At 36.8% G+C, this 12,499-nt stretch overlaps 1 protein-coding gene across 5 annotated transcripts in view; it reads right to left on the reverse strand.

The window, feature by feature from the left end:
- The window catches only part of LOC109216869 (protein SPA1-RELATED 2), a 12,073-nt gene extending 4,481 nt beyond the window's left edge, over positions 1–7,592 (reverse strand). The window contains exons 1-6 of one of the 5 annotated variants that reach the window (XM_019381090.1): positions 7,427–7,592; positions 6,008–6,102; positions 3,902–5,360; positions 3,156–3,313; positions 2,003–2,831; positions 52–198 (exon numbers count right to left, since the gene is read on the reverse strand). In XM_019381090.1, coding sequence (XP_019236635.1) covers positions 52–198; positions 2,003–2,831; positions 3,156–3,313; positions 3,902–5,326 — 2,559 coding nt within the window. In that variant the 5' untranslated portion in view covers positions 5,327–5,360; positions 6,008–6,102; positions 7,427–7,592. Of the gene's footprint in view, positions 1–51; positions 199–2,002; positions 2,832–3,155; positions 3,314–3,901; positions 5,374–6,007; positions 6,103–7,426 lie in introns of all 5 variants that reach the window. The other 4 variants (XM_019381087.1, XM_019381091.1, XM_019381086.1 and 1 more) reach the window with 4 other exon arrangements.
- Between the last annotated feature and the right edge of the window lie 4,907 nt (positions 7,593–12,499).

The raw sequence follows: 12,499 nt of genomic DNA on the forward strand, positions 1-12,499 counted from the left end.
GGCACTTCTCAGTTATAACATGGAGGAACAATGGAGAACAGGGAAGCATGCCTCGTTGATGCTCCAAAGTTTCACCAAATGATCGTCACTTCCACTAGCTAACTTTGTGGGATCCACACGAGAAAAGTCTACAGACCATGCCCTTTCATTATGCTCAGTCAACTGCGAAAAAGCTTGACCAGTAGACGCATCCCATAACTGAAATCATTGACAATGTCAAGAAGTTCAGACAAAACTAGTGAACTCAACACCAGCATATACAGGTCAGAGTTAATGAGCGGCAAAAGACGAGAGAAATTAAGCAGTATGTGTAATACATAATAGTCATATAAGGGTGAAGTAAATACCAGACCAAGACCAGCAAAATCAAATTGTGAGAGAAAGAGAACAGACTGGAAGAGACACAAAGTCCAGAAGACACACACAATTTATTTAAGTTGTTTAAAAAGTATATCAAAAGGCATTTTAGGAGATATGCAAAAAGAAGATGAGGTAGTTATGTCATTCAAGAGTGAACAAGAATCATGATACTGTGCATGCTCATGGTTAATATCAGAGAGACCAGAAAAATGAAAATGTGGGAAACAGAAGACAAACTGAAAGAGCAAAATCCTATAAGATCCCAATGATTAATCAACCTCCGTCAATCCCGCATCAGTTAGGCGATATTTAGATCTCAGACTTGTCTATACATGTTTTTTTTTTTGAAAGGCAACGTATTATATATAAATAAAAGACTACACAAAAGTTGTGAAGTCACCCATAATTACAAGAAGGCCTAATAAGAAAAGACACTCCTAATCCTTTGTCTTCTCATAAGGATTCTAAAACATCAAAAATAGATTCCTGATCTTCTAAATATTCTTCTTTACACCAAAAGTAAAAAAGAACTAAACATTGCATTTTCATCTTTTGAATGTTACTGTATCTATCTTCAAAGCATCTTTGATTTCTTTCTTCCCAGATTGTCCACCAGATGCAAGCTGGGACAATCTTCCATCTCTCTTTATTACTGGATAGCTTGCCTTCTCTGTTCCAACATGTTAAAACTTCAGGTATTCTTCTTGGCATAACCCACAATATTCCCCTCAAATTGATGAATATCCTCCATAATTGTAAAGTCACTCTACAGTGCAAAAAGAGATGATTGACTGTCTCGGCCTCCTCTTCACACTATACATGTTTAACTAGATTAATCCCAAATTTTAGGTAATATTCCTATACCTGAAAGAATGAAAAGCCTACCCAGGTCGCATCCAAATAGAATTAGTAACTTAACCTAGAGTACATGGGCAGTTGCAGACTCATCATTTAGAGGCCTCGTGAGACTTGCCAAAGGTCCTGTCTTCACCTTAATCGACTACATTAATCCAACACTTCCAAAGTGACTTCTCTCGTTTTCCAAGGGTCTCTACATCCTCTCTGTCTCTGTGAAATTTCATGTCCTCCACCATTTGAACCTTAAACCCCAAGTTCAGATAACAAGGGATCAATACTCGATGTTTTTTTCTACCTGATAAGAGCGATAAATGTTAGTAAATCTTGCTCATGAGAAATAACTTCCATCTACCATCATCAATTGTACACTTCTGAACAATTATCTCTTTGCACATCAGAGTAAGGATCATAGCCAACCCTCTCTCAGTTGAAACTTGAAAGTGCTCCAAATCCAAATGTATCTCTAGTGGACGGGTCAATTAATCCTCTGGAACAAGGTACATGATTCACAGGCTCAAAGTACATGTTTACAAGCTTCTAGATTGCTAGGAAAAAAGAAAATTAATAATTCCTTGACATAGAGCACATCTCATGCTACAGTGCAACTCACGTAAAGTGAAAGATGTGTGATGAACGTAAGACTTTGAGCTTGGCGTTCCATGTCTGAATGTAAATCAGACAAATAGACATCATAAGCAATAAATGAGCACGGGACAGGTTCAACATACACACAACGCAATGCTCTACCAATGCAACTGGAAGAAAACTAAAATAAAATACACACCTTAACCGCACCATCATAGTCAGTGGTAGCCAGATAGTTCCTGATATAACTGTTCCAGCAAATGCAGCTGAGCTTAGATTTGTTTGACATCTCGATAACTGGGTAATGAATGTCAACAGTATCATTAAAGAGGGCATGATACTCAAATACTTTAATTTTCTTTGACACCCCACCAGCAGCTAAATATTCCTCATCCCTGTCAAAGCTTAGAGAACAAATGACATTTGCAGAATTATTCAGATCTGCATTTCTTAATATTCCCCTTACTCTGAACTTGCTATACCGAGCATACTTGCATAAGCCATCAAAAAAAGCCCCAACCTGATCTGTGGGTCTATACTTCTCATTATCATTTCCTGTGGAGACAAAGTTCTCCTCATTATTAAAGATTTCTTCAGTTCTACGGACCATGGCAACATCATCAGAAGGCTGAATATTGGATCGCATATAGAAGTAAGCACTCTCAAGCTGCCTGATATTCTTGATCAATCTAGTTTCACTCTCACATACAGGTGGAAGCTTCGGATACGCATCTGAACTTGATACTCCTTTCTGAATAAACCTGTTCTCCCACAAAATAAGAGATTCCCGGTGTGAGGACGAACAACGGCCGTTGCTGCTTTGGCGCCTCTGAACCTCTTGGACATCTGCTTCTATACATTTGAGTTCTTCCACTAGCTTTGAGGCATCCTTCTGCTTTTGATCTTGCAGTGACATGAGGAAGTACAACAACAGTTCTGACTCAGATTCCTCTTCGTGAATAGACGACAGTGATAAATCTCCACGTAATTCTTTAATACCACCAATAACTTCAGACTGTAAAATTTCCCTGTTCCAAAGCAATAATGAGATAACTGAAGTACTGTGAAAATACTAATAAAAAAAGAAGACTTAAAAAGAAACCAGGAGGTTTCAGTACACACTACATTAACGTTTCACATTTAGAAAATCACAAATTTTAAGTGAGCAAGGAAGTTCCAATACATAGCAGCACTTCATTAAAGCTCCTTAAATTAGGGTCAAAAGAATGTAAAGAAACACAGGGCAAGAGAAGCCAGCAATCATTGTTTGAGCTCATTTCTCCATAGGCATTCACACATATTCTCAGTTAAGGAGCCACCAGGAAACAAACAGATCCAGAAATTTTGACCACCTTGTTGTTGGACGTGCTGAAGGTTCTGGATGAAGCAGCCAAAGACAAAATCCAGCTTCTTTGGGATGCTCTGACAAGAAACAAGAGGGAAGAATCCTATGGCGAAGATCCAGCATTGCAGCTGCATGAGACCTTTCACAGTCAAATGAGCTAAGCAACTGAAAGAAAAAACCTATATTAGTCACTAAAATACAGTATCAACTTAGTGCTCTAAGATACCACTTAAAAGGTGGAGAACAGTATTTTTGCTTGCTTCACTGAGCAAAAGTAGAGAGCCTACACAAGACTAAGGGCACATATGGATGTTATAGATGCATATTCTGCTAGATATACAAAGATTAAGGATGATTGTAAACTTATCTTAGAGAAAGCGAGATATACCCTAGACCTTGTTACAGAAATTACAAGAAATATTCTAGATTCTTACACATCCTAGCCAATGAAACTTATATATGATCCACCTTATCCACTACTTAAGCTAGAAATGAGCTAACTACCTCGCTCAAGATTTGACATCACATGACCCACATCGTTCTCCTACTTAACCTCTCGAGCATTTACTGGACTACTTGGATTTCTAACAAATGACAACAGAATAGGGAAAACCACCAACTCTAGAAATTATGATGAATCAAGAATGAATGTCATTGCGATTAGAGTGCTATGACTCATGCCTAAGTGATTGAACTTCCTGCAGAAATGAGACAAAAAAAATATTTTTTTTTACTAGAAGTTTATTCTCAAACCTCAAAGAGAAGAACCCCCAGGCAGTAGATGTTTGATGAAAATGTGCAGCCACCCTCACTGAACTGCTCAGGACTGGTATACCACTTCTTCTCCAAGTTAAAGCTCATGGAAGTCAGCAATGGTTTTGACATAATGGACAGTTGAGGCAATATAAAATTGTTCGAGTTGTTAAGTTCTGTCTTGAGGCAATTCTCTTCATTTGACTCATCTCCATAGCCTTGTGCAGCATTTAATTTAGTGTTTGTGCAAGCAGATTTATGGCCTGACATTAAGGGATATTGAGACCACCTCCTATTAAGGTGCGTGTCTTCACTAAGTTTTTGCTTCTTCACACAAGGATCGATCGAGGAAGAAATGCTTTTTCCGGATGAACTTCTCTCTTTCTGACTATGCTCCACCTGAGGAACACCTCGATCAATCACATTTTCAGTGGACTGAGTGCGTACAGATGCTCCAATATATACAACTTGGTTTGAGCGCAACAATTTAAAGCAAGATGGACACAAGTCTTGTAAGATAATTCCTTGTGAGTGAGCAAAATCCACCAAATCCAGAACTTGTTTGAAAATATACAAGCCTTCAGCTTTGTTCAATTTATTTCCCCCAGCTTTCAGCCGTTCTCTTAAACCGATCCCATCTTGATAGACATTGGGATTAACACTGCAGCCCATTTTGGGGATACCTTGAAAAGGTGAAACGATGGTGGAAGAAGCATTAGGACACTGCGGATACATCTGGCCTTGAGACTCACTAGCAGATACACGGGGTAACTGTTTTTTGCATATGATTCCTTTGCCTTTTAATGTGCTTTTCACAATATATTCAGAAAACCCCGACTTGGAAAAAATCTTCGTCCGGATACCCTCAGAAGAGGGTAATAAATTGTTCGAAACAGCTTTATCACCATTATTCTGCAAATTTTCTCCGTCTAGATTACGATTTTCATTTAATTTTTTCTGATTCTGATTCACAAGTCCGGTAAATAATGTGTCTCCATCTTCCCCATGTGAGCTTCCGCATGCAGATCCACCTGCTAGCTGATAAAACCACTGGTTTGGCCTAACCTGCATTATTTCTTTATTGCCCAAGGTATCAACTATAGCCAAGTTTTTCCCATTGTAGTTTCTCAGTGTCAATTCTTCAACCATGACCCCAGCATCATTCATACAACGAGGACTAGCACTTGCATGTTCAGAAGATCCAATTCTGTCCAGATTCTTACTATCGAGGATATCTGTAAACAAACTGTGAGTATTCTGGTAATGATCACCTTCACTAAGTGTGACCACTTCATGTGATTGCAGCATATTGGAGTTTCCGGACCTCAAAGTATAGTCATTCTCCTTACTTCGAAGTTGTCTACCATCAAAGGCATCCAGTCCATTCACCTCATCACCAATAGCTTCATCAACAGTTTCTTCCATAATGTCAATATGTTCTAGTTTAATCTAAATAACGCTGCAAATCAGACCTTGTCAAGGAACAGAAAATACTTGCATCATATAATAAAATAGTGAATTAATGATAACTCAAGATAAAATGTAAAATTAGAATAAGACTGCAAAAATATTTTCCTTTTTCTTGTGTTTGTCAAAAGGTGATTACATGTATGCTGTTATACTAAGTTGAATATGGATCAGATTTTTCAGAGAAGCTCCATTTAGACGAAACGACAGAAGGAAACCACTAACAGAAACCACTAACAGAAACCGCTGCCAGAAGACCTACACTCCCTGCCAGAACCCATCCCCTGACTGCCCCACTAAACTGCAGAGCATTAAAACAATCGCCGGACCAGTGGCATTGTGGCACTACACCAGATCAAGTTTTGGTCAAATTGTTGATCTTGAGATTACATGTGCATCATCAGATTGCTTCCACCAAGAAACGTCACTTATCCACCAAATAGACCGCCTTAAAATGATGCATTACTGCCATTTTATCAAAAACTGAAGCATGTGTTGAGAGTCGTGCAATCAAATGAGCACACATATGATGTGAAATTCAAAGGGTGACTTTTAAAGTGGCAACCCAAAAGAAACCTTTTCCTGACTTTTTTCTTCGAGAATCTAAAACTCATATAAAGTGGTAGGCAAGATTGTTACCATACGCAAAAAGGAGACTCGTAGAGTTGCAGCGGCAAAGAAAGCTACTAGTGGGCCCCAAATAATTCCGTGTCAGAGAATACGCTTCCTTGCTTCTACAAGTCACAGAGTAGCGGTATGTTTTTAGGGTGTTGCTAGTAGAATTGGAATGAAATTTGAGGCACTGTTAAATCAGGGTATCTGCTTTAGTATTATTTGTTTATTTATGTTTCTTTAGTTTCTAATTGGACATTTTTCTCCACGTTAACAACACAACCCATTAGCTATACAAACTTTAGTGTCTTTTCCAATTCTTCTAAAAGCTAGTTCAGGATTTCCATTAGCAAGTTACACTTCTATATTTCTTTGTCAAAACTTGAGTAGGAAACTAAGCCCAAAGCCTTTCCATTAAGCCAACATATTCACTCCCAACAACAATTCCAACCCAAAAAAGAAATTACTAAATCAATTTCATCATGCTGATCAAGAATAACAAGCAACGAGCACATCTAAGCGGATTTTTTGATAACCGAGAAATCTCCGAGAGACCGTGGCACACGGTTTGAAACTCGGTGGATAATGGGCTCATCCCTCTACCCTTCTCCACTTAAATACAGGCTTTTGTCTACGACAGGGTTCAAACCCATGACGTGCACCTAACCCACAATTTAAGCTGGGAATTGACCCTGAACACCCTAATTCTTAGTTTTCCTACTAAGCACACGCTCCACATCAACATTAGAGAAAATTGGATACACATTTTATATCAGCAAAACTATTGTCATATTAGCAAGCTTATCCAATACCTCAACACCCAAAATAGCCGAGTAGCTTATTAACTTTAACACTGTATCAATCAACTAATCCTTATCCAAAATCAGTAGGATTTTACCCTATGAACCCTCTATATCCATTCCACCGCACATAAAAATCTCATCCACTCTAATACTACTAAAAAAAAGTTTCCTTCTAAGGCAGATTAAGTTAGCTAATTATTAACAAAGAACAAAATTCGGTTTTACTTCTCTTTTCTAATTTTCTTTTCCACCGCCACAAAACAATAAACGACAAACAGTTCAATTGACAACAAATGCATTCACTTTACGGGTACTCGACCCAAAAAAAGCTATAAAACTGAAATTGAAGTGATAAAACGAATGAATCAATTGAAATAATTAGCATTAAAACGTACGAATTTGTGACGGCGAAACAATTCATTCATTCCGAAACTTAAAAAAAACTTCCCTTTTAAGGCAAATTTAGGTTAGCTAGTTAACAACAAAGAGCAAAATTCAATTTTTTCTTTCAAATTTCTTTTCCGCTGCCACAAAAACAATAAAGTACGAACAATTCAATTCACAACACATGCATTCACTTTACGGTACTCAATTGAAGTAATAAAACGAATAATTAATTGAAATAAATTTGCATAAAACTTACAATTTTTGCGACGGCGAAACGGAAATCGGCAGTGAGCAGAGAGAGTACGAAGCTAAGATTAAAGAGAAGTGGTGAATTTTGTGAGCCATGGAAAAAAAAAAGAAGAAAGGGCTTAAAAAAGAGTTTGTTTTGTTTATAAAGAATGTGTGAGAGAAAGAGAAGGGAAAGAGGGAAAAACTTATCGGACTTACCTGAAATGGCATAAGTATCTCCTGCATCTTATTGGTTGCTTTCAATTTTTTACTCTCGATAATTACTAACCACTAATTAAATGTTTTATATATTTGAGATTGAGTTTTATCAATTCACGACTAAGAAAAAAAATTATATATTTATATGATGTGATGTGTGAGTAAAGTTGGAGCAGTTGATTCAAGGTAAGTTCTTTCTAATAGTTTGTTTGGCCAAGTTTATTTTTGGCCAAAAGTGCTTTTTTTTTTATGCCAAAAACACTTTTGGCCAAAAATTGGGGTGTTTGGCCAAGCTTTTGGAAGGAAAAAAAGTGTTTTTGAGGAGAAACAGAAGCAGTTTGGAGAAGCAGAAAAAAGTAAGCTTCTTTCCAAAAGCACTTTTTTGAGAAGCACTTTTGAGAAAATACACTTAGAAGCAGTTTTTTAAAGCTTGGCCAAACACTAATTGCAGCTCAGAAGTGCTTTTCAAACTAATTAGCCAAGCATAAACTGCTTCTCACCAAAAGTACTTTTGAGAAAAGCACTTTTGAAAAAAAGCACTTCTCAAAATAAGCTGATTTTTGCAGCTTGGCCAAACGGGCTATAAGGCGGTAAGAGCCTATTCTGTCTTGCTTTCGGTAAATTTATCTGTTATAGGTTATAGATTCGATCCTTTGGGTGCGGTTATTAGGGCTGGGCATAATTTGATAAATACCGAATTACCGTATCGAAATCAAAAATTTTGGTATTTGGTATATGGTATTTTGGTATTTGGTATGGTATTTGGTTTAAGTTTTTTAAAATATTGGTATTAGGTATGGTATTTGATATTTTAAGATAAAATACCGAAACACCGATACCGTACCGAAATATATATTATATTATACAAAACATATATTATCAATTATAACATAAATATAAAAAATCTAAAATTTTACTTTCCTTTATTCTCAAAGTTCATCAATTAACTCTAAACAAGTAACAAGACACTTCTAATGATCAAATATTCTTTTATGTACAATATTCTCTATTTTGATCGATATTTGCTAGTTTTGGACAAAATTTTTGTCAACAAACATTTTCAGTTTGTATTTTTGAGTACTTTAATTAAGAATATTAAAGTGTATGGCTCTATGCACTAGTTAGTATTCAAACCGAATAAACCAAAGTTACCGAACCGAATAAACCGAAACCGAAAGGAGAAAAACCGAACCATACCGAATTTAATTAGGTACGGTATTGGTACAGGATTTTAAGAAACCGAATACCGAAAATACCGAACCAAATGTCTAAATACCGTACCGTACCGTACCGACCGACAAACACCCCTAGCGGTTATTCCTGGACAATCTGTGAATGTCGGTTGCTTCGTGCATTGAACGTTGATTTTTATTTAATTTAGGGAATCATAAATGTTCCAAATAAGTCTTAATTTACCGACTTATAGCCATTAGTTATAAAGTTACCAAAATTAGTCAATCACATATAAAATTGAAAACCCAAATAAATCAGGTTCTTTCTCTTCAAGAATCACACGCCAAAGATATCCTTTCATATTTTTATGCATGATTAGTAACATTTGATACAAGGTGAAAAAGAAATTTTATGGATGAGATAGTTGTTTGAAGTCATTTGTTTATCACTGAACAAGTCCCCCTCAATCACTGCCATAATTGACCCTCTCATCCAGATCCTCGCTTCTATAAGTCAAATCACTCTCCTCAGAAGTTTTCTCTCCTTGACTACACCCTCCTCAGCATTGTTACCTGCAGTAGATTTAACAACTAAATTTTAGTTACACATACATTGTATAAAAGTAAACATATACATTAGTAGATAAAATGTAAGTCGTAATATGTTAAGTTACTGACATATGTGTCCATCCCAGCACTTCTCAACCCATCTTGTTTGAGAAATTTTCATAAAGCTCTATCTTTTAGTGGTAATTAGTTATCTATAGATATCATTTGCTATATTACGGATTGTAGATACATTTTCTGTTGTTATAAGATGTGTTATATGTATTTAAGCTACTGTATTCATGAATACAGTAGCAAAAATAGGCGTGAACCAGTGAAGTCCAGCTAATCAGTTGTTGTATTCGAGTGTATTCGACTGTATTCATGGCGTGAAACATAGGATTACAGGGGAACAGATTATTGTATTCGACTGTATTTACGGCGTGAAACAGGGGATTACACTGTTTTTAAACGGAAAGTGAATCAATTAACATAATAGACTCCTAATATAACTCAACAAACTCAATTATAACACATAAATTTTGTATTTCCAGTTATAAAAAAGATTCTCAACCGAGAATACCCCAAAAACATAGCAATCTTCAGAGAAATTATATAATACATCTGAATACATAAACTATATTAATTAAAAAAAAACACATATGAATACATTCAAGGCATATAGCGAGACAGTGAATACAATAAAATACGTAGAATACAGCGGGATACATTGAAATACAATGAAAAAAAAGACAGTGAATACAATGAAATACATGAAATACAGCAAGATACATTGAATTACAATGAAAAAAAAGACAATGAATACAATAAAATACATGAAAATACAGCGTAAAAAGCAAGAACCAGCAACTCTTTTCATCGCAAAAACCATAAACCCAGCAGATCTTCGTCCCTCATATTGTCTTCCTGTGGCTCAAAATTCACTGTATCCAAGTTTTACTTTTGACTCTGATTCTTCATCTATTACTAAATAATAATGAAGATGAATGAGAAATGAGAAATGAGAAGGAAGGATCCTCAATTTATAGAAGTCCAAACCTTTTTCTACAAGAAAAAGGACTAGCCAAATATTGGAGATTTATAATTTCCTTTTACAATAAGGAAAACCCAGTTAAGGTAATTATATTGCCCTTTTCCTTCAAGAGATAGGAAATTCAAATATGGTAAGAAAATTATGGCAAACACTTAACAATTTGTTGTTGGGATAAACTAGCCCAAATACACTCTTAATATGGTGTGATATTGTCCGCTTTGGGTCAAGCCCGCACGGTTTTCCCCAAAAGGCCTCACACCATTAAGAGATCCTTACACCTTATATGTAAACTCCCAATCTTTTCAGCTATCAATGTGGGACTTTGTTCGCACACCCAACATTCTCCCCCTCGAACTAAGTTCCAAGTGGCCCACTACCACGATCCACGGGTCAATTTTCGATATTCACTGTGTGCCACCCACATTGTTAGAGTATTATGGCAACCGAAGCCCGCAACTAGCTTCTTCTTGTGTGTGCACCGTCCTGCACCATCACTCCGCCATCTCCATACTCGTTCCGCTGAACCTGGGCTCTGATACCAGTTGTTGGGCTAAAGTAGCCCAAATACACTCTTAATATGGTGTGATATTGTCCGCTTTGGGCCAAGCTCGCACGGTTTTCCCCAAAAGGCCTCGCACCATTAAGAGATCCCTACACCTTATATTTAAATTCTCAATCTTTTCAACTAGCAATGTGGGACTTTGTTCGCACACCCAACATTCTGGTATCTATGTATTACGAATTGCACCCATTTTGTTGCATCAGCTTTGGTGCGTTGTACTAAGAAACAAGATTTGATTATTTTATTAATTTAAGATGTATCAAAATAGAGAGAGAAAGAAAATAGTGTAACTGAATAGCGTATTTAGTGGTTTAGGGGTATGAGGTAACCAAAATTAGATATTTTACTATAAACATTAAAAATGTATCTATAGAATATAATTTTTTAAAATGGTATTTATTTAAAATAAATAAGGTATTAACATTTGCTATAGGAGGTAAAAATTCTTTGTTTTAACTTAAAAACCTTCTCATAAAAGGTGAACTCTTTTAAAATGTAAATGGGTAGATGTCAGAATCTTAAGTTAGATGCACTAATATTATAAAATAAATTTACACTATCAGTATATCATTTAATATGTGATAGCAAGTTATTTATTACTTTTTACTGAATTATCTTAAAAGTGGCAAATAATTGTGTAAATATCTTTTATACCCTTAATAATTAAACCTAAACTCTGTGCTCGATAATTTTACTGCTACAACTATGTCTTAATGTTTAATCTACAATAGAAGAGAAGTTTGAGCCAAATTCCATTTAAATTACCGCATGTGAACTATCATGGGCGGCTTTCCAGCCATGCCTCATGACCCCTTGGGCGCGCCCCGTGGCGTTCTAGAAAGTCTCCCAATGCCTAGCGCCACGGACGGCCCCATGGTCTTGGCCGCACCAAGTGACAAGCGCGCAGGTGCCTCTGTCGCCCCACCGATATCCCTCGTCACCGCCAAGCCGCAGGCAGAAGCCAACAGCGCCGCGCGCGCAGACCGTGATGCCAAAGACACTACTGCTGACAACGGACCTGCTGCTGCCTTATAGAAAACTAAGTCATTTTCATTGTAAATATAGAGTAGTTTTATTTCATGTACTTCTAATATGTTTCTCTAGCTTAGTCAAGTCTAGTCTTGTAACTTTGGATTATTTTTTTTAAGTACTATTAGGGGGGATCAAGCAATCAAAACTTTCTAGCAAGCAAGCAATTCTCTGTATTGGTGTCTCTCCCCCTCGACACCGCGTTGCTTTTCTGTAATAGCTTTCATTAATGCAATCAAGCTTTCTTTCATTCTGAATTCTCATTTCTGTTCTCTCAATTGCTCTTGACATTGGTTTTCCCGTACGGCACTGACAATCTCGTCTAGCGTACGGAGGGGACCTCAGTTGGCGGACAGCAACTGCACTGACATCAGTTGCCTAGCCTTACGTCGCCCTTCCAAGGAATCTCAGGAAGGCGCCGCGTTACATATCTCATGTCAAAAGTAATAAACTTTCAATCTTGTATCTAATCAAGCGGCTTCACTCCATTACAACTTGCTCGAGTAGCTGTTAACATAG

This window comes from Nicotiana attenuata, unplaced genomic scaffold, assembly GCF_001879085.1.
Source record: "Nicotiana attenuata strain UT unplaced genomic scaffold, NIATTr2, whole genome shotgun sequence".
Classification (NCBI taxonomy): domain Eukaryota; kingdom Viridiplantae; phylum Streptophyta; class Magnoliopsida; order Solanales; family Solanaceae; genus Nicotiana; species Nicotiana attenuata.